Source organism: Vidua macroura, chromosome 23 (genome assembly GCF_024509145.1).
Source record: "Vidua macroura isolate BioBank_ID:100142 chromosome 23, ASM2450914v1, whole genome shotgun sequence".
Classification (NCBI taxonomy): Eukaryota; Metazoa; Chordata; class Aves; order Passeriformes; family Viduidae; genus Vidua; species Vidua macroura.
Genome location: NC_071593.1, coordinates 5,605,991 through 5,633,627, shown reverse-complemented (window position 1 = coordinate 5,633,627; position 27,637 = coordinate 5,605,991). Strand labels below are relative to the sequence as shown.

The 27,637-nt window shown below is 46.7% G+C and overlaps 2 protein-coding genes and 1 long non-coding RNA gene across 4 annotated transcripts in view; 1 reads left to right on the top strand and 2 right to left on the bottom strand.

Moving 5' to 3' along the window:
* Positions 1 to 2,118, bottom strand: part of MMEL1 (membrane metalloendopeptidase like 1) — a 23,712-nt gene extending 21,594 nt beyond the window's left edge. Inside the window, exons 1-2 of one of the 2 annotated variants that reach the window (XM_053997589.1) lie at positions 1,821 to 2,118; positions 1,523 to 1,686 (exon numbers count right to left, since the gene is read on the bottom strand). In XM_053997589.1, the coding sequence (XP_053853564.1) occupies positions 1,523 to 1,686; positions 1,821 to 1,870 (214 nt within the window). In that variant the 5' untranslated portion in view covers positions 1,871 to 2,118. The remainder of the gene's footprint in view (positions 1 to 1,522; positions 1,687 to 1,820) is intronic. The other variant, XM_053997590.1, reaches the window with a different exon arrangement.
* Positions 2,099 to 22,011, top strand: LOC128818339 (uncharacterized). The gene is made up of 3 exons (XR_008440458.1): positions 2,099 to 2,151; positions 19,690 to 19,781; positions 21,610 to 22,011. It is a non-coding gene; the product is annotated as an uncharacterized LOC128818339 (long non-coding RNA).
* Positions 15,371 to 27,637, bottom strand: TTC34 (tetratricopeptide repeat domain 34). The gene is made up of 7 exons (XM_053997587.1): positions 26,074 to 27,637; positions 25,747 to 25,972; positions 23,932 to 24,124; positions 22,363 to 22,529; positions 21,644 to 21,911; positions 20,963 to 21,177; positions 15,371 to 15,889 (listed from the first exon to the last, which is right to left on the bottom strand). Exons 1-7 carry the CDS (start codon positions 27,600 to 27,602, stop codon positions 15,371 to 15,373), a joined length of 3,117 nt encoding a protein of 1,038 aa, XP_053853562.1. The 5' UTR covers positions 27,603 to 27,637.

The following is a 27,637-nucleotide window of genomic DNA, read 5'->3' as shown; positions in this document are numbered from 1 at the left end:
CCCACCTGGAATTTAATTTAATTTCCCACCTGGAATCATCCAAAGCTCGTGGCTGCTCCAGCTGTGAGCTCGGATGGGGACAGAGGCACAAAGTGGCTCCAGGGCACAGCTGGACACCCCTGGTGGGGTGTGAGGAGCACAGGGCAGCAGAACATCAGCCCTGCACTCAGGGCTCAGTCTGGGGAACACTTCCAGGGAAAGTTTAATTGCAGATACGAGCCTGAGAAACATATTTAGGTTTTAGACCTGTTTTCTCACAGATAAGCCTTCCTTAAACATATGCAGTGAGCACAGACTCTGCCTCTGGATTTGGATGAGACCAACACTTGGGTAAATATTATTAATACCTGAATTCTGGATTGTCTGGAGCCAGCAAAGGATGTAGGGCAGATTTCTCAAATCCTTTATGCATGCAAGCAGCAAAACCCTGCCAAGCTCAATGTTTGATACTCCTCCAGGACCTGGCTTTGGGGAATTTTTTTCCTCTCATCTCCTGAGCTAATAGAATAAACTTTCTGATGAACTTTATGAATACCAAATACTCAGATTCTGACTGGTGTTCAACTGCTGGTGGCAAACTGAGTGAACAATAACAAGGCTTTTCCCATGAATTATTGCTCAGGATTGTGCAGTGTTTCACTCACAAGTGCTGAAAATGCAGCTCCCTGCAGCAGGGGAGGCAGAGACAGTGTGAGGAGAAAGTGTGAGCAAAGCCTTGCTCCAGTTTTGCTGTTCCCACTTTAATTTCATTCCCCAGTGTTTTAACCAAGCTCCCAATCCAAGAGACTTTAATGGAAGTGACAAACATGAGGCAGAGCTGCTCCCGAGCATTTGATGCTTCCCAGGGTTTTAAAGTGGGACTTTACACTTGCTGTGCCAGTGGGAAAACTTTGGTTTTACCAAGTGTGCTCTGCAGTTAAAATATTTAGGCAAAACACTTCAAAATAACGTGCCTCAATGTCAGGTTTCTGGCAAGATATTTGCATTCAAGTCACTGAAGCAAATCACACAGACATCCAACTGCCTGATGGAATATTTTAAAAGTCTCCTTTTCCTCAGCAGTGAGTGGCTTTTTTTTTTTTTTTTTTTTTTTTAAGCTTTCACATTGTAATAAGCAATTTCCCCTTCAGGGAGATTGTTTTTAGAAGTGCTTTAAAGCAGCTGTTGCTTTAAAAACACTGACAATAATGAATCTTGGCTTGTGCTTGGATAAAATGAGGAAATGTCAGTCCTCACACACAGACACACACCTTCCCTCTGAAACAGCACATCAGCTTTGTCAAAACAGCTCTGAAGCCAACAAATTGCACGGAATTAAATAAAAGCAGAGAATCTTACAGAGCATAATTCAAAATCTAAGTAAAAGCCAACATAAGCACAAGCTGGGAGCAAGGCAGAGAGAGCTCAGTCCCCCACAGAGGTGACCTCACGGTGTCTCTGTATTTTTGTTTTCATTTAGCTCTGAGAAAAAAAAGGACTTTTTCTGCTGTTTGCAGAGGGAAGATTATTCCCAGGTTCTTACCTCTGCTGCTGGCATAGAGGATCACCAGGGCGACGGCAGCACAAGTCATGAGGAGCAGCAGGACAGCCAGCCCGATGGCCACAAAGCTCCAGGGCTTCTTCCCGGATTTGGTCGATTTTTCCACAATATCCATCTGACTTTCTGATTTCCCCATTATTGTAACTCTAAATCGGGGAGGGCGAGAAAGGGTTAACAGCACGGCTACATCAGGATAGGGAGAAGAAACGCATGAGGAGAAAAAAAAAAAAAAGGAAGCAGAATAAAAGCGAAGAGAGAAAGAAAACTTCCAAATTATTACATGTATTTGTCCATTTGATTGTCCACAGATTTGCCAACCTCATTCTCCATCTCCCGTGCCTGCGTTTTTGCTCTCGGGGGGGGCTGTGCTGCCCCGGGCTCTCCGTGGAGCAGTGTCAGAACTTCAGGAGCCTCTTTGGGAAGTCTGGAAAAGTCTCATGACCAGGTTGGGCAACTCCTTTCTCCCAGGCAGGGAAGGAGGGGGGCAAACTGCCGCCTTCCACTGCCCGCTTCCAAACTATTCACGCTGCCCGAAGAGTTCTCTCCGTGGCGCTGGGCAGGTCCGCAGGGCTCTGTCAGCAGCCGGGGAATCCGAGCCGGGATCCCCGCAGGTGCGAGCGCCCTGGAGCGGCTGCGGGGGCAGCGGCGGCGCGGGACGGGGACAGCGGGCGGCTCCGGGGACAGCGGGCAGCGCCGGGAGGCTGCGGCTCTGCGAGGCTTCTCCGAGCCATGCTCAGGGTTGGGAGCTCAGCCCCGAGCCCTTCCCAGCTCCAGGGAGATGCTCCGGGGGAGGAGGGGGTGGGATGGGCTGGAGGCGCTGCGCGCCGCTGCGGCTTCTCCCGAGCTCCCCGGGATGCTGTTATCCCGGGATGTCACCCAGGATTCTGTTATCCCGGGATTCTGTTATCCGGGGATTCTACCCGGGATTTTATTGTCCCGGGAGTCTGTTATCCCCGGGATTCTGTTATCCCGGGATGTCACCCAGAATTCTGTTATCCCTCGGATTCTGATATCCCGGGATGTCACCCAGGATTCTGTTATCCCGGGATTCTGTTATCCCCGGGATTCCACCCAGGATTCTGTTATCCCCAGGATTCTGTTACCCCTGAATTCCACCCGGGATTCTGTTATCCCGGGATGTCACCCAGGATTCTGTTATCCCTGAATGTCACCCGGGACTCTGTTACCCCTGAATTCCACCCGGGATTCTGTTATCCCGGGATGTCACCCAGGATTCTGTTATCCCTGAATGTCACCCGGGACTCTTTTACCCCTGAATGCCACCCGCGATTCTGTTATCCCGGGATTCTGTTATCCCGGGATGCCACCCGGGCCCCTGTTAGCCCTGGAGCCACCCCGTTATTCGGCCGCTGCCCCCGCAGGGAGGTGGGAACCTGCTGAGGCTCTCCGGCTTCCCAGCGCGCCGGCAGCTTTGGGGTGGGATGAATGGGAGAAGTGCGTGCAAACAGGCTGATTGATGGGCCGGTGCAGGCAATGCACACAATTCCTGCATGGAAATCTGGCTGGGAGCAGCTGGGACAGGCAGTAGAAGCAAGGGCAGGCTGGGTTTCCCTCGGGTTTTGTTTCACCCCGCTCCAGACGGACTCCGGGAAGAGGGAGGGGCGGGCTGGGGGTGTTTTTCCCGAGCTGGGGTAACTCACTGCAAGAGTTCACACCGCACAAATGTCAGGTTGTGCCTCTGCACTCCAAGCTTGGTGTGTGAGTGCAGGAGGAGCTGCTGGGGGCAGAGCAGGGATTCCTTTGTGGCTGTTTGCTGGCAATGGACACTCAGAGTTCCAAGAATGGGGAACGATGAACACCAGCTCCTTCTGCCAGGAGCCCAGGTCTCCTCTCCCAGTCAGCATTCTGCCTCAAAATCCCTGGGAGAATTTCCCTTTCATGTTTTTCTCCAGAGTCATGTTAACTCAGGCTCCTGGCAAGTGTGAAGGCAGCAATTCTCATCCCACCAGCTGAGGAGGAGGAGGAGAACACAGGGATGTGAAATGCACACGTGCTCGAGCAGATCCTGGGTGTCCATATGGCAAACAGAGCTGCAGAAGGCAGGGTCACTTCTAGAGGCAAATCTATACATTTAATTAGGATTTGAGTGATCTCTTGTTTCTGTTTGCAGAAATTTCTACAGCTAACAAAGACTGGTTTCCTGTTTTTATGGGCATCTTCCTTGTTGTTGAGCAGTTTTACTCTTACTTTACAACTAAGCTGGCTCCGAGTAGGATCTACCTGCTTGACATCCATGAAACTGCAATAGGCAGGTGCCTCACAGGGCTTAATGTGGCAAATTTTGTAGATTTAATGTAGTTATTTTTGTAGATTTAATGTGGCTATTCTCATAGGTTTAATGTGGCATATTTTTGTATATTTAATGTGGTTATTCTCACAGATTTAATGTAATTCTTTTTGTAGATCTAATGTAGCTATTCTCATAGATTTAATGTCATTCTTCTCATTGATGTAATGTATTTATTCTGACACCATGGCTATAAGACACTGCAGGGCATTCTTTTGCCCATTTTGGAGGTGGAGAATCAAGGTGCCAAGAATCTAAGAGTTTTATTCCTTTTGCTGTGCTAAGTGAAAAAAAACCCACCCAACCCAACTCAAATAAACAACCCAACAAAACTCAAAAAACCCCTTTTTTTTTCTGTGTGAGGAACACCAGCAACTGTCAAGGACTTATTTGCAGAGTCATTAATTTTGATTGTCTTGAGCAACTTTGAGTGGTCACTGGAATGGAGCAATCCATCATGCTGGCAGTGCAGCAAGGTCCCTGTTCTGGTCATTGCTTCGAAGGGGACAGAACTGCTTTCATTTCTGACAGTCTCACTCTCACCTTGGAGCCTCTGTGGCAAAGGCAACTCGATGCTGGGAAGTGGAATGGGCTTGCTCTGTTATTTATTTTCCCCTAAATCTCACATTCAATTAAGTTATTCATAATTTAATCACTGCCTGCAGAAATTCTCATCTGCTGGCCCACTCCACCATCCATTAGCCCTTCATTTTTACAAAAGAGCTTTTAAAAACTTAATCCCTCTTTGCAATCCTGGGAAGGTGAACACTGCTCTGGGGATTTCTTCTTCCAGACATTGAGGAACTGTGGGAGTTTTCAGTTCTTGGAAAACATCCTCTCTCCCCAAAGCAATGTAGACACAAACCATATGAAGCAATGAGGCATTTGCTGTTTGGGTTGGGCCACTTTGAAAGGATTTTTCCCTTTTTGCTTACTTTGTAACTTTGCAGAGGAGGTTCTCCCATTACTGGAATTTGGAAGTGTGAAGAGCTGGCGGTGGCAGGATTACAGCTTGAAAAAAGCCTCAAATCAGGGATTTTTACCCTTGGATCCTGCAGGGATGGGCCTTGAGCAGCCAAGGCTCCTTTGTGGGGTGTGTTTAGTGGGAACTCAGAGACCCCACACGTGAATATTTACTCAGGCACGAGGCATCCAAACTGCACAGAACTACTGAATACAGACAGGGAGCAGCTCTGGGGTTTTATGCACTGCTTTTCTTCTTGGGAAAGATTCTCAAGTCTGGGGGGAATTTAGGTCAGAGATTCCAGCCCTGAACAATAAATATTTGAGATGGTCCTTCACCTGTCTGGGAGACAGCAGTTGAGTATTTTTGTCTTTGTATTTCCCCTGGAGAATCTGGAATAATTACAGCTCTACCTGGGATGAGACTACTCAAGGATATTTTTACTTGCTCAGAAGTTTGGTTGCTGTGTCATAGTTGCCACAATGTCAAGTTGATCTTCAACTCCTCGTTTGGAAGGAATTGATTCTGAAGATAGAAATTGTCAGGAGTTGTGTATTCTTTTTTTCCCCCCCTCTGCCTCTGTTTGCTTTGCCACCAGTGATGTGAACCTCAAAAACTTTGTGCTTATAAGAATACATGAGAATACATAACCTAAAATTATATATATATGCACCTGATACTATTATATGAGAATATATTACCTACTTTAGTTCGTTTTTGCAGTTTTTAGTCTTAATATTGATGTGATTGAATGCTCTGGGTCACCTGAACAGATGATCCCATGGTTGCTGCTCCCAGAAATCCAGGGAGTGGATGTGCAGTAGAGCAGTGATTTCCCAGCTGGAGCTCTGGGGTTCTCCAGCAGGAATTAAACAGCTCCACCAAATGTGAAAACAACTCCATGTCCTAAAGCAATCTGAGCCAAGCAGGACGTGGCAGCATCTTTAGTGGGATTTGTCTTAAGAGTTGTTGCCATGGAAACAAGGTCTCCATCTCTATCTGGTACATCCTTATAGATATCCATATATATATCCACATCTCTAAATCTATATCTATCTATCTATCTATCTATCTATCTATCTATCTATCTATCTATCATCTCCACATCTGAGATATGAGGGAAATTCTCTTATCTCTGGGTGTCAGGGTTTGTAGTTTGCCCTGAATCCTTTGCCTATGCATTAAAAAAAAATATTTGAGGCAGTTCTGTGTCAGTGGAAGTGCAATTCCAGATCTGGAATCACTTGTGTGTGAACTGCAGGTTAGAAATGATCAGCTGCTCTGTGTGAGGGGCAGAGGTGTGGGGAGCAGCTCCAAAACTCCTCCAAGACTGCTTAAAATCTCTTTTATTTTTTACCTTTTTGGTTTTAGTACAATAAAGAACCATGAGTTTGGAAAGAGAGCTGTTACCTGGTGTCAGCTGAGTTTCAATGTTCAGGTTACACAGATACAAAGATCTATTTCTTCTGTGTATATAAATTAATCTAAACAGGAAAACTGGCCTGAACCAAGATTGCCTGTGTAAAATGGTCAGTTTAGTAACCAGAACAGTGTCCATGATTCCAGTCAAAATGCCAGCAAATGAGATCATTATACACTTTTCACTTAAATACAGAAGAAAATCTGAAGCTATAGGGTGACATTAAAACAAAAAAGCCCAACCCAGCAGCCTCCCCCTGGTGAATCAGCAGATGCCTGGCTCCAGGACAATGGCTGGATGTAGCCTGTGATTTATTGTGGCAGGGATGCTGCCCACAGAGGAGAACTCATTGTGCTCAGAAATAATGGGTTTGTCTCTGAGAGCCAGCAGAACCCTGTCATCTGTCAGCCAGCAGAAAAGAAATAAAGCTCAGCATTGAAAGATCTTCTTGGAGCAGGTTGGCTGCCAGCTGTGTGTGGTGGAAATAAGTCCTGCTAGAGGCATCAGCTGAAACAGTTCAGAATTGGGAAAACCTCGAAGTTTAGGCGATGCTTCAAAACTCTTCTCTTGCTCTCTTTTTAGAGATGAGCATCTTTGGAGCACCCTCAGAATTAAAAATTACCAGACATCAATGTTATTATGTAGGAAAGGTACAGCAGCTCCTGCCCTGAGTTTCTGGATGCATTCACTGCAGAGACAAGCAGGTAAAAAGGTGAAGGTGTCTTACCTGGCTCTTGTGGAGGAGGTTTTTCAGCTGCAGAGGTGCCTCGAGCAGTTTCCGGGGTGGAACTGGGCTGTTTGTGTTTTCTGGCAGTCAGAAATAAATGTTTATTCATGTTCCCAGCACTGATCCCCTTCCAGGCTCTCCCCAGGAATGGTCTTTGCAAAGTGCTGTGCCCAAATCTCCCTCTCTCCCCCTCACTCACACTCAGGTGGCTCCCAATGCCCAATGAATTAAATGCTCTGAGACTTCTCAGGGACTTAACCCCTTCCAGCATGTCTGAGACCACTTGGTTTTATGTCTAGACTGGAAAATAGGTTGTGTAGCAGGGCTGCCTTTAAGAGGACAAGGTGATTTTCTGGCTCCTCAGCATTTGGAGAATTCTCTTCTATTACAGTAATTAATTCTTAGGAAAGTTCTCATTTTCCATGCTTTACCTTTTTCCCAAAGAGGTTTTTCAAGACTTCTGGAATGCAGTGTCTCATTTTCACACCCAATTTCAGAATTGTAATTATTTCAGTATTGCAATTATATTCTTAATGAAAAAAACACTTCAGAATTACATGCACATGACTTGAAAGGTATAAAGATATATTTTTGCCTTGCTTTGCAGTATATGAAGACAGATTCCAAACAAAATAAATTTCAGATATTTTACCTTAAATTATTTTCAGTTACAGAACACATACAAGTTTCAGCTGTTCCATTAAATGTACTGCTTTTAAAAATGACAAGGAGATAATTGCTGTTTCCAAGGAAAGCTGTTCAGACCAGTTGAAAAGTTAGAGTATATAACCCTAGTCCTGTGTTTAAACACCAGGCACATGTTATTTAATGCAGCAGAGAAACCCAAGACATAAAATCCTCTTCAATAAATGATTACAATTGGTTTCAGCAAGACTGTGAAGTCCTGGATTATCAAAATCCTTATAAATACCAGCAAATTTCAGCAAATTTCAGCAAATTTCCCATTTTCACCCAGCCCTTACCTTTTCCTTGTGTTCCCACTGGCAGTTTGGATGCTGTGGGGGAAATCAGGGGCTTGGCATCCTTCAGCCCGAGGGCTGAACTTACCCCTGAAAGGACAACGAGTGTGAGGGGTGGCTGTGGCAGGAGCTGCAGGACAGGAGGAGGCAGAGTCTGCTCAGCTCTGTCATGTAACAGCTGCTGAAGGTGCCTCAAATCCCAGAATCCCAGGAGGGTTTGGGTTGGAAGGGCCCTCTGGACATCACCAAGTCCAACCCCTGCCAAGGCAGGGTCACCTGGAGCAGGTGGCACAGGAGAGCATCCAGGTGGGTTTGGAATTCTCCAGACAGGGAGACTCCACACCCTCTGGAAGCTGTTCCAGAGCTCTGCCCCCTCCATGGAAAAAAGTTCTTCCTCAGGCTGAGGTGGAACTTGTTGTGTTTTAGGATTTAGGATTAGGAAAGGGCCCTGGCTCTGAGGGTGCCCTCAGAGCGGGGTTTGGGTTCCAGGTGCACCTCTGGTTGGAATTTCCCATCAGGGACAGTCGGTTCCCTTTGGAATGGCCAGTTCTGGGTGGTTCCTTGTGCAGCAAAGCCTCTGGGGCTCAGTCAGGCAGGCTCAGGCCTGCACAGGGGATCTGAATGTCTTCATTATTTCTCAAGGCTTGCCATTGTCAAAGGCAAACACAGAGCCTGCAGCGGGGCCGGATCCCACGGGATGCTCAGGAGATTTCCTCGTCCCTGCTGAGGGTCTGTGCCAGGGCAGCTGTGCCAATAGCTGGGCACAGAGCAGGGGGTGACCTCCAGCAGCAGCCCTGGCTGGGGACAGGGGCTGGGGACAGGGACAGGGGCTGGGGACAGGGACAGGGGCTGGGGACCACGTGCAGCTCTTTGACAATAATGGAAAATGCACAAATAATGTCATCTTCAAAGCGCCGTGTACCCGGAACGAAGAGGTACTGACAAGCATCTGAAAGAGAGAATTATCCCCATTTTACAGATGAAAGGGAGTCACACAGAGAATCAAAGTCAAGATTAGATTAATAGACATTGATGCCAGAGGAGCTATTATGTCTTGTCTGGCATCTGGCAGAACAGAGCGGAGAATTTCACACAGATTGCTCCATTAAATCCCTAATCTCTGTTTGGGCTGAGGAAAGACCTCCAGAGCTGACACAAAGACACTGCACCATCTTCAAATGAGTTACTTGTGGGGCACTACTGAAAGTTCATATCCTATCCCAGTAGGAGTTTATTTAACTTCCTGCTGCCTCAGCTAATTTTGTTTGAATAATATTTTTAAACACCCCCCCTCATATCACCTGAAATCTCCTTTGCATTTGTGCTCCCTGGAGGTGATTATTGAGTTGATACTTTTCATGTGGGAGACAAGGGCCAAAAGGATGTTGGAGTGGGAAAAGGGAAAAGTTTAATCTTGATAAAAGAATTTTTTCCAGTGAGAATAATCAATCACTGGAAGAGCCTCCCCAGGGACATGATAAGGTCCCCTCACTGGAAGTTTATAAGATTTCCCAGGCTGGGCAGGGTGCTGGGTAATCTTATCTAGGACCCCTTTCCCACTGGAGGTTGGCTCACATGACCTTTTGGTGTCCCTTCCAACCTGGGCTGTTCTGTGACCCTGTGTAAGAGGTTTTGTGTCCAGGAACTGATGTAAGTGTGTGCTTAGAAGTTGTGTTGGATCAGGTCCTGGGGCCCAAATCCAGCACCAGTGAATGTTCCCAGAATGGTTTGGATCTTTCCAAATGACACAGTCTATTCTGAACTGTCAGTTCCGTGGCATTTTCCTTTACATCTGTGCTTGATGTGTGATTATCCTGCAGTTCATCAGGCAGGTTTATTAGGAGACTTAATTGGATTGCATTAGCTGGCATTTAAGCCATCCAAGCCATTTGAGAATGCAATCAATTAAAACATCCAAGCACATTAATGGTGTGGACACAGGGCAATTTATGTAGATGGCTAATTACCTGTTTACTTCAGGAAGCAGATCAAGAATGGCCAAATGATGCACGAGAAGAAAAGAAACAACATTGCAAAAATCCTCTTGGCAAGGCTGCAAAAATTAGCACATGGCAAGGTATCATTGTTCCCATTGTTAAAGTCTACAGTGAGAGAACAAACCCTACACCGTGACAGGCACTCAGAGGTGTTCCCAATAATTTCAGATTTCAATGTGACTTCCAGAGAACAGATGGAGCGTATTACCAGTGCTGGAATGTCTTCTAACAGCACATCTGAGGTTTCTAAGCAATCAAGAAGCTCTCTGAGGTGGTCATTTCAAGTGGGGAAATGCTAATCCCTGTCAGTTTTCCATTTCATCCACTACTGATCTGGATCTGAGACTGGGGCTCCGCGGGGACTCCAGGTCCCTCACTCTGGGTCACCCCAAGGAAGTTTTGGTGTGGTGGTACCCACCTGGAGATGGAAACACAAATGAGGGGTATAACAAAATGCAAACCAGGGTGGAATGGAATCACTAACATCCTCCTGTGCTTCCTGCTCCCTCCTACAACCCCCCTGGCTTTGCAGCTGAATTTTCTCATTTACTGATGCAGTTCAGGAATGAGGCATGCAAAATTATTATGAGCTACTGCTCTTAATTTCCTTTAGAGTCCAGGGGGAAATTCTTATTCTCGTTCATTCTCTGCAACTCCTGACTCTTCTTTGGGGTTGTGTAGGGAACATAAAAACACAAAAATGATCAGGTTGGGTGGTGACACACCTAAAGCCACAGCTGCTCTGGCACAGAACATGTCCCCAGTGGCTCTCAGGGACACAAGGGAGGCTGCCAAGGTTTCCAGGAGCTCTTGGCCATTCATGTTGTACCCAAGATAGACTTTGGAAAGTGAATTAATTGAAAATTACCTGGTTGCACACCTTAGAGGTGAAGGTTCCACACCTGTATTGAGGCGTGGGACCCAGAGGGTCAGTGGCACCAGGCTGTGACTTCAGGGAAGGCCAGGACAGAAGCTGTTCCCTCACTTTCTCACTTTTCTCAATTGCTGGTTCATTAGTGAGGCACTAAAAACAGCATCACTGTGATCATGAGTGGTTTCCACTCTCTGCTGACATCTTTGGGGCTGGTTCATGTTCTCCAGTCTCCCATTTGGGGTGGAAATTTGTTCCCTGCTTGCCCTCAAACATCCTCAGCTGCTGAGAGCTACAACCAGCAATATCAGCTGTGTTTGTTTTCTGCCCTCCAGGCACTTCTGGGAGCCAATAAACCACTGCTCCTGTGCCCAGGGTTGTCTGGACACACCTGTGGGCAGGTGCAGTCTCTGCAGCATTGACAGAACGAGTGGATATGGAAAAGTCATTCCTGAAATGCACAGCAGGAGGGGAAGGAGTCTCCTGGATCCCACAGCTTTGGAATGCTGTGCCTCCTAAATAATGAACTGCTTTTCTTAAGGTGCCACTGAGTAATGGCTGAGAGAAGCAGCAGATCCCAGCACGGCTGAAATCCAACTGAAGCAGCCAAGGCTCCAAAGGCAGGCTGCAGTGCCAGTGATCATTTCATGTACCTCATTCAATTCCTGGTGACAGCGACTCCTCGGAGCCCTGGCAAATTGGGAACTGCTGGATGCAGCAGCAGCACAATGATAACAGTTAATCTTCTGCAGGGGCATGATGGTGAAAGAAATGGCTTTTAGATTAGCTGTCATTAGAGTGAAACATCTGCCCCTGCAAGCCAAGGGGACTGTCCTCACTTGGGCACAAGGAAGCTCATTAAATTCCTGGGTTTGCATGGCTCTGCTCCAGAGCCACACTTCCACCACGCTCTGGAGCTGGGAAGCACAATGACTTGGGCTGAAAGGCAGGAAGAAGAATTCCCTGGAGATGTGTCAGCTTCCAGAGCAGCTGCAGAAGTTGGTTCCTGTGTTTAAGTTCCCTCAGTACCTGGGAGCACACAGCGAAGTGGAATAGGAAAAATTAATGGGAGTAATGGGGTTTAAAAGGAAATTAAACCTTCTGAGATCACAAAAGCTCAAAGTTTAGCTCTGCTTGAACTCTGAGGAAAAGCTTCCAGTGGAATATTTAATTCCAAACACTTTGCCATCATTTCTAAGCTGTTCTTTGCCTGCTGGACTGCAGAGCATGAGGTCAGGAAACTTCCCTTGTCTAACTCTATTTGTGATGCAAATATTCTCACATCTGATTTTCCTTTCACATGCTTAGAAGGAATGTTGAATACTTCAGAGGGGCAAGCCTAGCAGGGCACTGTTTGTGCAGGAACATTCTCAACCATGATTTCACAGTTTTCTTTCACCATTCATTACCTGGTGGTGATGTGCAACACGGTTATTGAGGGTGCAGAATATTTTAAAGGAACAAAATTTATGGAGAGCAAGGAAATAGTTGGTAGTGTCTGTATAGAGCTCAGAGCTGAATAAACTACAGATATTTAAGCTGTAATTAATTAATGACTGCAGCTTCAAGCTGGATTACATCAGGTATCCAGTTTTATCTTTTATTAGGCTGTATTTTCATCTTGATTACATTAATCTTGATTAATATAAGTATATTTGAGTTCTTCATAATTGTGTGACATTTCCAGCAGAATTCCTTGAGGATATGTCCTACAGCACACTGTACAAGGAGCAATAAAGTTCCTTTTCTAAGTATTCAGCCTTGGGCTGCTTGCACAGGGTGAGGGAAGGGTTTCAAAGCAGCATGAAAGAGCTCCACAATCCCCATGAACTGGAGCTCAACAGTAAAGAAAGGTACAGAAATGATCACTGCAGGTTTTTCTGCCAGATTCTTCAATCTGGAAGAAGTAGAACCAGGTTTTCTTGTTGTTTTTGTGGTGTTTTGGTTTTGTGTTTTTTTTTGTTTTTTTTTTTTTTTTTTTTTTTTTAATTTTTGTTGTTGTTGTTGTGTTGTTGTTGTTTTCTTTTAGAAAATTGCTTTTATCTAATCACGGAATTATGGACTTGTTTGAGTTGGGAGGGACCTTAAAGCTCACCTGGTTCCAGCCCTGCCATGGGCAGGGACACCTCCCACTATCCCAGGTGGCTCCAAGCCCTCTCCTAGAAACTGGCTGGAAGAGTAAGAATGCAACAGAGAATTAAAGAATAAATCAGGAGCTTGAGCACAGGCAAAGGACTTTAGTGGGCACAGACAGAGGACAAGGAAAATAAAAGAAACCAATGAAAATGCTGATGAGAAGAGTCAGAAGCTGCTGGGAGAAGCAGCCATTCCTCAAGGCCATGACTTTTCAGGCAGTCACCTGAAAAGGAATTTTTCCTCTAGCAGAATCTCTCTAGCAGTCTTGCAGGGATGCCTGTGGTCCTTAATTTAAAGAAAAAAAAAATATTCTGGAGCAATAAATGCATTCTGTCCGAGAGAATACATTGCTTAACAAACAGAACAGGCCAAAATGCCCCAAACTTCCAGACTAATGGAGGGAATATCACTCTGGGGAACAAGACAACTCTATTGTCTTCCCAATGCTTTCCATGGTCTGAAAAAAGTGGGATATCCTGTTTTTACATAATGGAAAGACTTCCAGAAAAAATTACAAAGCCCTAAACAACCACTTCTCAAAAGATTTCTCAAGACACAGAGAATTTCCTGTCTGTTGGTTACTACTTGAAGGAAAACATGATCAATTTTTTTTTTTTCAGCTTGCAAATGGAGCCAACAGTTGTTTAAGGATATAATTTCATGCTTGGAAAGAAGCTCTCCCACAGCATCTTCATGCCCATTATGGGGAAAAAGCCTCATCAGTGTCACTAAGATTAAAATGGAATTTGAAGGGCAAGAAGCCCGGTCTTACCTGTGCTCTTAGGGCAGAAAAAAGGAGCATGCAGAGAAGAGGAAAAGGTGGAAGGTTCCAGGTGGTGTCATTGCTATGGCTTGATCCCATGGCTGCTGAATGAAGTTCCACCCTGGAATGTTGCCTTTGAGACAACAGCACAACAAAAAAAGAGAATGTTCCCTCTTCCCTTTCATCCTAATCAAAGCAGCAGAGCACTCCTCAGCATTGCTTTAATCTTTGTTTTCTGCTGTAGTTTCTGTTTTTCTCCACGGTTATATCACCACACTCCAAAAACATTGGGACAGCTCCTTTGGAGCAGCCAAAACAAAGGAAGGAGCTGCTGCTCTGGGCCCCACCTTGGCTCCTTTCTGCTTCTGGGCTGAGCTGAGGGCTCCACCACACAGGGGAATGGTCAGGGATGTCCCAGCACTGCCTCTGGGGTGTCCCAAATCCACCTGAAAGCTGGAAAACGGGCACAGGACAGCAGGACAAGCCCTCCTGGGCCTGCCAGGGGCTGATTCTGTGCTGGCCAGCAGGGAGGAGGAGGAGGAGGAGGAGGAAGGAATGCTGCAGCTCTGGGAGCAATCCCATCCTGGATGCTGCCTCCTGCTTGTGCATCACCACTTCTGGATGAGCTGCAGGGCTGGCTCTGGGGCTTGAACACCCACGAGTGTGAGGGATGGGATTCAGCAGCTCTGGCAGACACCAGACACGATCTGTCTGTGGAGAGATGATCCCTGGTATCTGCCCTGGCCAAGGGAGGCACGGGATCTGGGAATCCAAGGTGAAGCCTGGAGTGGAGCTGCCCATGTGGATATCAGGGCAGAGTTCCTGGAGTGGATCTCTGTTGAGTCTCACTTTTCACCTGATCTGTCATTTCACTGTCCCCTGGGGCAGTAGAACAGTTTATTTGGGATTTGTGCTGCCCCATCCCTGATACTGGTGCTGATCCTGGCAAATCCACTGCAATCCCACCAGGGCAGATCCTTCATCCAGGAGTGGGGCAGGAGAGGGGTGTAACACCCAAATTCCATTTTAATCTTAGTGACACTGATGAGGCTTTTTCCCCATAATGGGCATGAAGATGCTGTGGGAGAGCTTCTTTCCAAGCATGAAATTATATCCTTAAACAACTGCTGGCTCCATTTGCAAACTGAAAAAAAAAAAGATCATGTTTTCCTTCAAGTAGTAACCAACAGACAGGGCCTTCACAAACACCTTACAGGAGTTACTTTTGACTGATCTTTTTGACTGGCCCATAAAAATAAGGCCAATTGATTGAACAGTAGGTGTTAAAGCTCATCAAATACTAGCTAGGAAATACATGATTATTATTCATGAGCTGCAAGTGATTTGAATGTTTTCCTTCAGTAGGACTGGAACCCCTGTGTTAGAATTCGTTGTTTAGCCAGAAAAAAGGCTTTTTTCACAATGGGGACTTTACATAATCCACAATAATTTTAAGGAATCCTGAATGCTGCAATTTGCTTTTTTTCCTTATTGCTCTCTTGGTCAGTTTTGTTTTGCTGCCTTGAACATTCTACTCCATGTTCAGAGTCACGTCTGTTGCATATTTATCGTGAGCTTCTCATCTTTCTTATCTTTCTCATCTTTCCTTCATTCTTGCAGCCACCCAGAAAGCAATCAGACTGGAAAATCCCCAGACAGAGAAATCAATGTATGCTACAGCTCGATGCCTCTCTTTTGAGTCTTGCTTTCAGCTTCTGGAGCTCAGAACTTTTATCAATTTTAAGCCCATAGTCTGTGATTTTCCAGGCCTCTTCATAACGCTGCTTTTCAAAGTTATATTGTGCAATTTTGTGGAATGTTTTGGTTAAAGATTCCCTGCCAGGGCAGTCAGTGATGGTGCCCAGGGCCAGGGGCTCGTCCAGCTGCAGGGCCTGCATGTAGTGCTGCACTGCTGCCTCCTCCTGAGCCAGCGCCAGCAGCAGGAAGCCCTGGCAGCAGTGATCCCCAGCCTGTGTTTTTGGGCTGTTACAGCCGTGCCCCTGGATCACTTTCTCCATGTCTTTCAGAGCTTTTTCATATTTTTTCAGGTGCATCAGGCAGGCAGCTCTGCGCCGCAGGTACCTGGGGCTGTCCCTGCTGGCCAGCACAGCCAGGCTGTGATAGCCCAGAGCCTGCTGGTGGTCGTGGCCTTTCATCAGCACCTTCCCTTCCTGGGCTGCTGCCTGTGGGGACAGAGTAATCCATGTTAGTTAAAAAAGGGAAAAAAAAAATAGGGGAATACCTAGTCTGGACTGGTCGTACACACAGACACTAAGAAATCTTAGTTATTTTGTCAAATGTTGGAATTGTATCTAGCTGGAGAAATAATAATTGGTGTATTTTTACATACAGGTAAGATGTAAAACTCTTGGCTCGCTGGGCACTTGCTGTTATCTCAGGAGCTTCTGAAGTCCTTTGTTTCTGCACAGAATTTCTTCTGAATTTGTTTAAATTCCTTAGGAATGATGAACAAAAAGCTGCCTGGACCAACATTCCCAGGTGCTGCACCAGAAATGCAAGTGCTAAAAATGAATTTTTTGTGTCTACTGGGGCTTACCTAAGCTGTAGGAAAAAAAAAAAAGGCCAACTGGTGGCTTTGCTAGTTGTTAATCTTGAGTGCAATTTGAACTCTCTGGCCTCATCTAAAGGGAAAAACAACAAGAAAATAGAGAAGGCCAAAAGAGCCACATAATTTTTAGGTTCATGGAGGTCAATAAAGAAAACTCCATTAGAAGTATTTGCCTCAAATGGATTTCTCATTATTCCCCTTTATTGGTAATAAATAAAGCTTTTAACGTGCTGCAGCAGAGTGAATATTCAAGTTATAAACAAGGCTGCCATCAGCAGCTGAGGGCTTGCAAAAGGCTGGGCCAAACAAGCTGAGGCTTCAAGAAAATGAGTTACCCTCCTTTCAGGGGGTAACTCCTGCCTGTGGATGCAGAAATCCAGTTAGCCCAGCCACTGTTTCAGTAGCCACACTTGACAGCCAGGTCGGGTCCTCCAGACTCTTTTATTTTGGCTGACTGAGGTTAGGATTGATTGGTGTCTGCCAGGACTGAGGAGAACAGGTTCTGCAGGGAAGGGATCAATACTGCAGGGCAAGTCCCAGCACCTCATCTGAGAGCAGTGGCATGAAATAATTTAGCCTCTCCTCATGGTTTTTGAGGAATTCTGCCCCAGTTATTTCATTATAATGCACATAATATAGATATATATATTGCTATTTTTATAAATATTATAGATAAAGATATATTGATATATATTTATATATCTCTATATATAATATATATTGCTATATAAATATTATATATCTCTCTATATATCTCTATATATCTATATCTCTATATATATTGATATATATATATATATAGATATAGCTATTTTTCTTGACATAATCATATTTATTAAGGAGTCTCTCAGCTTCCACACAGAGAAATAGCAATAGGACTTCTCCCCAAACTGTGTCAACCCCTGGCTTTAACAATTCTGGCCATAAATTTTCAGGCAGCCTGTCCAAACCCATCTCAGATGTCTTTGTGTACATTTAAAGAGCAGCACATTTGCTTTGTCCTTTGAAATGTTTTTAAGACAACTCCTCAATGCAAGTGTTCCCTCAGTGGCAGGAATTTAACAAGGGATCAAGGTGGAATTGCAGCTGCCTGAGGAGCATCCTGGCAAGAGAAGGTGTTTTTTTTTTTTCCCTAGAAATTCCAGAGTTCTGGATCACATTGTTCCAAGGAACACAGTGCAGTTCCTCAAGATAGCCTGTGTTTGTGTAGTTAAATTGTCATTTTCAGCCTCTAAGGTGCATTTGTTGTCTCAGAGGCAGAAGAAAACACAATTGTTGTTGTTGTGCTGAATGCTGAATCTGATGCTGGAGGTTTCAGTGCTCTAACCTGGGGCATTTGGGGTTATTGCACCATAATACTGCATTTATTCACTGAGCAATATTGCAATATTGCATTTATTCACTGCTTTGACTCCTTCACATTTCCCTGAGAATCCCCAAATCAAGCCATGAGATTCTGCCTTTCCTGCCACTCTTGGAGGAAAAATCCCATCTGAAAAGAAAGGATTCCTTTTCACCCTTGCTGATGGAGCAAGCTTGGACAGCTGGATTCTGGATTCTCTTTTGGCTCTGCCTGACTTAAGGGACATGAGCTGGGATGTTTTTGGGGTGTAACAGGGAAGGATTTATCAGCAGCTTGCACATTATCTCCTAACAGAGATAAAGATGAAAACCAGGCTCAGGGAGAGAAGGCAAGGGAAGCCAGAGGACATGGCACAGCTGAGTTCAGCTGCTCCCTGCATGTGGCCTTGGAGAAGCATTTTTTGTCATCAGCCTCATTGCAGGGCACCTGGAAGGGCAGGAAAATCTGTGGAGTGCATTCCAGGGGAACTCGAGTCCAGCTTGTCACTAAAAGTTTGACTTTGGCTTCCACACTGAAATAATTCAGGTGCCACCTGGAAAGGGCCATGAGTGGATCCCTGGATTCCTGGATTAAGTCTCTGTGTTCCTTTTTTCCATCTGTTCACCTCACTGGGTGTAAAGGACTGAACATACACATATTTTTGTAGCATTTTTGGTTCCAGTCCCTAGGGACCAATCTTATGACATGACCAAGGCTTAATTCCTTAGAAAGAAAAAGAGTGAGGAGTTTATTGGGCATGGAATGATGGCCAAGGGTTAGTCCCTGAGCAGTAAATCCCAGCAGATGGAATGATAAACTCTGAGCTTTGGGAGAGGGTTGGGTGTTTCCAGAAGAGTTTGGAGCAAGTCTTTCCTTCTCCACCTGCACGTGCCATGAAGGACATGTGGAATGGCAATTTCACCTAATTCTGGCACAGACCATTTAGTTTTGGAGACCCTTTTTGTAGGAATCTGGATCTGCACAGAAGCTGCAGCCCTGAGGATCTGTGTGAGGGGTTGGGAATCAGTCGTGCTTTTACCCCTGACTTAGGAAAGCCAAGGGTTGAAGCTGCACGAGCAGCAAGCAAACTCCCTTCCTCTGACCTTTTGCAGCTTAATAAATCTTTCAGATTCCTATTCCCATGGGGCTCTCCCAGTTGTTTACAAATTTCTCAGCATGGGACCCCTTTCACTATAAATAATGGGAGAATTTTATGGCTTTGTTTTCCATGAAAAAAAAAAAGAGTACATCAAGGAGCTCTCTCCTTCCTCCACCCTTTCCTATTCAGCTTATGGAGAATTATTTTTAGCTTTTCAGACTTGGCTACAGGATAATGATGACACGTTTTTAAAATGCCTGTAATTCCAAATACTCAAAAAACAATGTGGCAGAAATGCTTTTGTGCTGGAGTGCTGAGACTGGCTGTGAACTCTGAACCCTCCTTTTCCTACCTGGGAAACCCAGGAACAGAGCAAACTCCCTCTCCCAGGGTAGGCACCCTGGCAAAGTCAGGCCATCATTGGGAATTTTAGCATTAATTCTGTCTGTAAGCTTTTAAAACTTTGTTTTTACTGAGATCTTCCTTTCAGAAACCAGAATAACCTTGCAGGCAAAAGGAAGTGCTGCTGGGGAATCCTTTGAGACACTGGGCAGGTGGTTTAAACAATTCCTTCCCCACCCCAGCGAGCACACAGTCTTCCCCTGGTCACAAAATACATCTAAAAACCCCCAGGTGCTTGAGTTCAAACATTTACTAGCTGAACAAAAGCAAGAGATGAAAGGGAGCAATGTTTTCTTTTTAAACTTCCAACCCTGGTATTGGGCTCCAGTTTTGAAACCAGCCTGCTCACACCTCTTGTCTCAAGCAGAGGAATCCCTCATGATAAATAAGCCACAGTGAGGGGTTTCCTTTCAGACACAGCTGCCAAAAAGAGACAGAAATAAGTTTCTCTCCCATTTTTAAGGCTTCACACACCTGTGGCACCAGTGGGTTCTCACATGTCAGTGCAGTATAAGAGACACAAATGTTAATTTGGTTTTTTTTCTTCTCATTTTTCTTTTCTTATTGACAGCAAAGAACATCCCTCCTGTGTTGCCTCAGGAGGGAAGCAGCATGGATGGACTGGGCTGTGAGACCCCCACAGAAGGAATGATGTGGCAGCAGGTGAAATTCAGCTGTAAAATGTGTCTTCATTTACAGACACCTCCTTAGGGCCTCCCTGGTCACAGTCTCAATTGTTCCTTTATCAACTTTCTAAAGTGGAAGATTGCAAATTGCCTCTGAAATCTTCCAACTCTTCCCCCTAAGACTGAACTTTTTGCATTATTTAGAAGAGAGGGGCTCTTTTCTCTGTAATGGGTCATGTCTGGGGAGTGGTAAATTAATACTTGTTTACTTATATCCTCCTGCTGTTCTGTTCAAATACATTCCAAGGGCTCCTCTTGCTGCATTAAGGATATCAGCATGTTGTTTGTTTTATAACCTGGGAGAGAGCATAACAATATAGCTTCTCACCAGGGTGCACACCAGCAACAAATTGAATAAAAGAAAGCAAACTGATTCTCAGAACTCAGAGCTTCTGGGTAATCAGAATTGCAGATGCTTGGCTGAGTGTTAAAACTCTCCACCATCAATCTGACCTTCTCTTGTCTTATTATTGGAGATACTTTCTGGGTGTACTTTGGGGGAGAAACACGAAAAAATGCTGAATAATAAATAGCTGGGGGGGACCAGGGCTTTGTGACATTGTTGTGTCAGTTTTAGCTAAGAAAACCAGTCTCAAAACCTTTAATTTTGTAAAAATGCAAACATATTAGAAATCCTAAATGTTGCACAGAAGAAGGACGGAAGCATTTAATTCACTGAATTGAAATATTTGGCTTCTTTTCACCAAGAGAATGAACAAAACATGAATACCCTTTCACCAGGAGCCATCCCCGAGCCCCATGTATCCCCCAGAGTACAATTAGCAAGGATCTGTTAAATCCCTCCCTACCTGCTGCCCCTCACAGCCCCTGAATTGCAGTGTGGCCATCACCAGCTCTTGTGCCAGGGAGACCAAAAAGGAATCCCAAGTGCTCAGATGAGGCAAGGATGGATCATTAGAGACTGATCAAGGTCACTGCAGTGGAAGAAGTTTGGCTCCAACTCCCTGACCTGGCTGAGGAAAAGCCAATTTGTGCCCTGTCCGTCTGCTAAAACTCTTCCCACACACTTCTCAAGGCAGGGAGAAATCCCTGCAATCCCAGTTTTACTTCCCAATTCTTTCCCCACTGAGTCCACAGATGTGGGATCAAAAAAAAAAAAAAAAAAAAAAAAAAAAAAAAAAAAAAAAGGGGCTGTACCTGAGCGAGATGCTGCTGTTGCTTGGTGTCTACAAAGTTCAGGAGAAAGGCCAAGTCCTTCTCATCTCTCCTGGCCAGGACACTGAGCGGGGCAGCTGCCCCTGCCACATTCCTGCTCTGCAGCTGCAGCACAGCCAAGCGAGCCCTGGCAAAGTCCTCAGCAGGACAGTGGCCAAAGGCTTCCTGCAGGTGCTTGAGAGCCTCTTGGTGCTTTCCTGTTGGGGAACACCAGCACAAACTCCATAACCCATCCCGTGGAGAGAAAGGTACCGAGAAACCACAGCAAGGCAGGGGTCAGGCAGACAGTCCACGCCTAAAGGTGTTAACTACATCATACCCTGTCCCAAAATGTTTTCAAACTTCTCTTGAGAAGCACCATCCAACATCATCCAGCATCATCCAGCATTATCCAGCACCATCCAGCATTATCCAGCACCATCCAGCATTATCCAGCATCATCCAGCACCATCCAGCATTATCCAGCACCATCCAGCATTAACCAGCATTGTCCAGCACCATCCAGCACCATCCAGCACCATCCAGCATTGTCCAGCATCATCCAGCACCATCCAGCACCATCCAGCACCATCCAGCAACACTCTTGACATTTAACATTCACTTCTGTCCATTTTCTGCTCCTTCACCAGGCCTGACCAGCTGTGCTGAAGGACTGGAACTCACCATTGGCCATCAGAACATCAGTGTAGAAGATGTGATGTTGAGCAGCCCTGCAGATTTTGGTCAGTGCTTTTGCCATGGTGAGAAGGTCCCCGAGGGTTTCTTCTCCTGGGAGGTCTTTGGTGGCCACGAGCTCGCTGAGAGTGGCCCTGCCGTGCTGGAGGAGCCACCCAGTGACCAACCCTTGGGCTTCAGGCTTCAAGGACAGGATTGCTGGGATCACTGCTCCTGCCTCCACCTTCAGTGCTGAGATCAGATCTTGCACTGCCTCCTGTGGAAAAACAACACCAAGGAAAGAAATGGAAGCAATAATTAAGTATTGATCATTTGTTCTTTCAGCTGCTTTCTGTTCTCTGCTGAACTATGGAAAAAAACATGGAAAAACTTTGCTCTTCCCTGTCCTTGTGCTGCAATTTTTCCATTTGCAAAGCTGCTAGGAGGTCATAAAGGCAGGTTTGAATGAGTGCAAAGTGCTTTAAACTCCTTGGGTTATCACAGAAAATCATGACCAAGGTTTAGTCCTCCTTTCCCTAGGCTTGGGAAAGAAAATCAGTAAAGTCAGATGGGCTGTTCATACACCCAGCCAAACCCAGAGCCTTTCACTGCCCAAATTCTGTGAGAAACTCCTGTTTCCAGTGATTCCACAGCAAATACTGTGATACTTTACACTCGTATTGTTCAATACCCTCAGAAAAACCAGCAAAGCCCCACAGGGACAGTACCTTCTGCTGCCTCAGAGCGAGGTGAACCAACCCTCGGCCGCTCAGAGCTTGCACATTCCTGGGATCCTCCTTCAGGACAGCATTAAAATCAAAAATTGCAGTTTTCATCTGCCCAAGGCGCCCATAGCATCGAGCCCTGGTGAGGAGGCAATCCTCAGCATAACCACCTGGAGGACAGGGATGCAGCCATGGTTACTGCAAGGATACCCACAAGGAAGCTACAAAAAGCTCCACTTGGCCTGAGGATACCTCAGGATGAAGTACAATGAGAGTTTGCTTAAGTGGAAGTTTCCTTTATTTTTGCTGCTTGTGGAATTCCTGCCAGGTGTTACCAGCCATGAGTTGAAAGGAAAGAAGAATCTGTGTCAGGTTGGAGTGGGAGCAGCACGAATGAGAGGGGAAAACCCTCAGAGGGAGATCTGTGACTATGTGAGAGTGGAGGCATGAAGCCATTTGGCTCTTTTAGTAAAGTGAGGTCAGAATCACAGAACAGTTTGGGTTGGAAGGGACCTTAAAGAGTCCCCAACCCCCTCCCAAGGGCAGGGAAGGTACACATTGTTTTGGATAAATGAGTTATCCAGATGGGACTGACTAATTCCCTGCCAGAATTAATATGCACTGGGATTTGTGATAGTGAGCTGCATTCTTTTTTTCCCTCTGCTTTCACACAAGTGCTGCCCAAATAAACAGATAGAGTTGTCAGTGAAAATCCTGGTCCCTCCATTCCCTGCCTGCAGAGCATTTCTCTGCCTGCTACCCACATATCCCTTCCTTCCAAGGCAATTTTGATAAGGATCTTAACATGCCAGGGTTGCAATCAATAACTGTGGCATCCAATATTGGATGATAAATCAGCAGTGCCACTGGAAATATGTTTTCATAGGGAGGTCAGCAAATGCAGCTGCCTGCAGGGATCAGCCAGCAGAAAGGCTCCAAGCAATTCCTCTTCAGTAATGAGGCTTTTTCTCCCTCCTGATTTGCTCCAAAACTTCTGTAGCAAAGGTTATTATCACTCTGGAGCTCTACCAGTTGGCTCCTCTAAAGACAATATCTATTTCTTAACAAGCATCTGTTCTAGCAGGTGGGGAGCTGATAAGCTGGAATGCATGGGCTGTGAAATGGAACCATCTCCAAGCAATTAACAGGGTTTTTATTCCATTTCCACGAGCCAGTCTCTCTTCTTCTCAGTGCTGCTGTCATAACATTTGCTCAGAGTGAGAGGCAGATTTCCATACAAACATGGTTTTACTTGGAGCATGCCAGAAGAATTTCCATGTCAGCCTGGTCTCTCTCCTGAGGGAAAGCTGGGAGAGTGAAATGTGTGAGGGGCTGCATTCACTTCTTTGCACTGGGTGAAGAAAAGGGGTTGATGTCCCTGTAGAACTGAGCTGAACCCACTTCAAGGAATTTAAAATTCCTTAATTGCTTAACTCCACCCCTTCATGGCCCAGGTGAACGTGCTGTGTCAGCCCTCACCGGGGAGGTGACAGAGGAGATCTGGACATCCTATCCCACCCACGTGCTCTCCTTTAGGAGCAAACCCCCACGGGCAACCTGGTGTCCTCCTACCTGCAGCAAGGATGGCAAAGGACAGGTGGGCAATGGCCTCTTTGATGGCAGCACCCTCCTGTTTGCCCTTCAGGATGGCCAGGGCCCGCCAGCGGCAGTGGCTCTGCAGCAGCTTTCGGTCCTCGTCCTGGAAAATGTCCAGGACTGGCAGGAGGCAGGAGGAGTCTCCAATTCTGATCAGTCTCCTCAGCAGCTTAAGGATGGCAGAGGAAAAGGCAGCAGAGAAAGAGCTGAATGAGGTGTGAGGTTGTGTGCGAGACCTTTGTGTCCTTCTCCAGCTTTCCCACCTCTCCCTGGGCTTCAGCCAGCCCAGGACCACAAATCTCCCTGATTTATCTCCTCAGCTGGCCCTGGTGTGAATGCAGGTTGGAGAAAACAGCAATTCTTATCTTTCCTCACCACCACTGCAGCTGGGGAAATAATTCTGGGCAAATATCTGGTGCTGCCTGCTTTGTTTTGGGCAGCATCTGCTCCAAATTGTAGTGGAGTGTTTTTGTAAATAGAGGATGATTGCCCAAAAAAAAAGAAGGTTCCTGAGGAACACAAGGATTCCAGTGACCCTTTTGATTACAAAATCAAAACCAGTGAATTAATGGAAAATTAGGGAAGTGCTGTTAGTTATTTTCAGCATTGGTAATTGGTAATCCGGGAAAAGCATGGATTCAAACCCACAAACTACTGTCCTCCTAAAAAAGAATCCTGTCTGACCTTTGCTATCTTTGCCTCAACAAGCACTTTTTTTACTTTATTTCCAATGAAAATGAATCAAAAGATGGTTTTTACAGTGCTCAGCAGGGACTGACTATTCAAATCTGAGCCAGAGAAGCCTGGACAAGAACAAAGTTATCCCGATGTACCAGACACATCCCTTGAACTCATAACTTTCTCCATTTTATAGATAGATAAAAGTGATTGGCATCTGACAGGCAAGTGGGCTAAAAATATTTTGAAGAGAAATTTTCACATGTTCCATGTAGAACTTGCAGCACAAGCTGCAGATGGAAATCCAGCTTCCAAGAGGAGCACTCTAATAAAGCCACACCCTTCATTAACAGCCTTCCCCAAAGCAGCAAATTATAGCAAACTTTTATTTTTCATAGGCAGTAGTGAAGTGCTGACAATAAAACCTTTCTCCTTATCGGTTAGCAGAATTTATATGGCATTTAAAAAAGCATACAATAGTTCCCTCTGATGGCAGAGTCTGGGAATTCAGCTTTGTAATCCTGGGTAGGAGAACCAACTTTCTGGAATGGCTTTCAGGGTTTCCAGCACAATTTATCAGCATTGGAGAAAGAAAACTGCAGACTGATACTGGAGTTTCTGCATTTGTGTCTTTCTTTTCCAATGCTTCGTTAGGATAACTGGGGAGGTGGCACTTGTGCCTTCTTTTCTCTAAGGGAACATTCCCCATCCCATAATGTTGTCCCCAGGGACAGGATGCTCTGCCTGGTTGAGAAATGCCATTAAAAACCACTTGAGGAATGAGCTGGATTTGACTGGGAGTCCTTGTGTGGCCTTTTTGGACACAAATCCATGTGATTCTATGATTTTATGGCAACATCAGCCCTGTATTTACACCTTCAAAGTTCTGCTAGAGGTTCTGCACGTGGGCTCCAAGTTTCACTGTGTCACAGCTCTCCCTGTTGCTATTCAGGGAGTTCCTAACAGCAAAGTTTAGTTATAAAGGGGAAATGCACCCAAACCACTGAACACAGGGATTAATCTGTAATTTCACTGTGGTCTGGGGAAAATTTGCCAAATAAGCTGTTGAGGAGGGAATGACCCCGAGGATGAGGCTTTCCAGGTGCTCCTTACCTGGTTGCCATCATACACAAAGCCTCTCCTGAGCTGCAGCAGGGCCAGCCTGGCCAGCACAGGAGCCCTCTGGGGGTTTCTGGAGAGGGCCAGGGACAGCATCTTGTGGGCTTCTTCCCCACGGCCCATCTGGTACAGGGCATCAGCACACAGGATCTGGGATGCCTCGTCAGAGCTGTCCAGCTCCACCAAGAGAGAAGCCAGCTGGAAAACCCCAGGGGCATCTCTGGAGGGGGGAAAAAAAAAGCCAACAAAACAAAACACCTTCAAGGTTAGGAACGTGCACAGCCCTGTTTGCTTTTTCTGAAAGGAAACTGAGCTGGGTACCTCTTCTTCTGGAGCATCATCTGTCCTTCCTCCTGGAGGACCTTCAGCAGCAATCCCCTCTGGTTCCATGGCACGTAGGACTTGATGGTGAAGACGGTTTCGTCCAGCTTTAACTGGCAAGCTGTGATATAATCCAGGGCTGTCAAATAATTGCTGCCACCAGAAATGCGGATCAGCCCACGCCCACACAGGGCTTTGATGCAGCTGCTGGGATGTGGGGAATCGTGCTCGATGACCCTCTGGAAGTCCTGCAGGGCTCTGTGGTGGTCCTGGGCGTGGAGGGAGCAGAAGCCTCGCAGTGCCAGCAGGGTGTTGTGGTAAGTGTTCTGCTCTGCTGCCAGCAGCTGCTCACACACGTCCAGGGCGGCCCCGGGGTGTCCCTGCAGGAGGTGACAGTCTGCCAGCCGGACACTGAGCTCCCGGCTGGACCCTGGGCAGATGTGCAGGAGCAGCTGGATTGTCTGGATGACGGGAGGGAGCAGCTCAGTGCCACAAGTGCCCCTGAGCTCAGCCCGAGCACGCACAGCCTCCCTGTAGGCTGCAAACCTCCCCTCCAGGGCAGCTCTGGCCTGCTCCTCGATCTTCTCAGCATCACAGGGTGAGAAAAGCTCTTCAAAGCGTTTCATTGCCCAGGCAGAGTCTGCTGCAAAGGCTGCTGCTAAATCCTGCATCATTTCCTGCGCGCATCCTCCCAGGAAGAAATACCCAGCAGCTCGTTCCAGGAGCAGAGCCAGAACGTCCTCACCTCTGAGATTCTCAGCTGAGAAGCCCTCAAGGGCCTTGGTGCAAACAGCCACACACTCCTGAAATTGCCCCGTTTTCCGGAGGTGGGCTGCCCGTGCCCTGCACACCCAGGTGTGCCCCGGTGCCACCACAGCCAGGAAGCTGTAGCAGTCACCCAGCCACTGCTCCGAGGTCCTGCAGCCTGGGCTTCCCTCCCGGCACGTGCAGAGCTGATCGGAGAAAGCCTGGAGCACCTGGGGCAGGTGCTCCCTTTGCCTGCTGCACACGTAGGCCGCTGCCTCGGTTCCGTGCAGCGCAAAGGCTTGGACATAATCCACGATTCCCTGCCCAGCCTGTGTCCCTGAGAGCACCCGTGCCAGCGCCCTCAGCAGCAGCAGCTCCATGGAAGCCCCGGGGTTAGCCTCCAGCAGGAGATTGCATTTGCTCACCACCTCCTCCGAGCACCCTCGCCGGAGCAGGGCCTCCAGCTCGTAAACAGAGGCCGCCGCGTTGTTTGGGATCAGGGTGGAGAGGAAAATCGCAGCTATTCCCACGCTGAGGGACACCACGGCCAGGTTCCTGCTCTGGAGCTTGGGGATCTGAGCCTTGCCTTTGCACCAGGCCTCCAAGGTGGCCACCACTCGCCCGCGGAGCCCGTGGCCCATGGAGTTCACTCTCTGCACTGCTGTGGGGGCACAGCAGCTGAAGGCAGCCAGGTAAAAAGCGGTGGCTGCTGGAAATTCCTGCTGGGAGAGGCGCTCGTCCCCTTCCCCACAGAGCAGGGCGGCGAGGTCCTCGGGTGACATTTCCTGCGCTTGGGCCTTCACCGAGCGCCATCACG

Bases quoted from the DNA above. Each gene is read 5' to 3' on its own strand.
- TTC34 (XM_053997587.1), bottom strand. From the start codon at position 27,602: ATGTCACCCGAGGACCTCGCCGCCCTGCTCTGTGGGGAAGGGGACGAG. The intron at 22,530-23,931 runs GTAGGAGGACAC...CCTGTCCTCCAG, and splicing joins CTTTGCCATCCTTGCTGCAG to GTGGTTATGCTGAGGATTGC. The intron at 21,912-22,362 runs GTACTGTCCCTG...GTTTTTCCACAG, and splicing joins TCGCTCTGAGGCAGCAGAAG to GAGGCAGTGCAAGATCTGAT.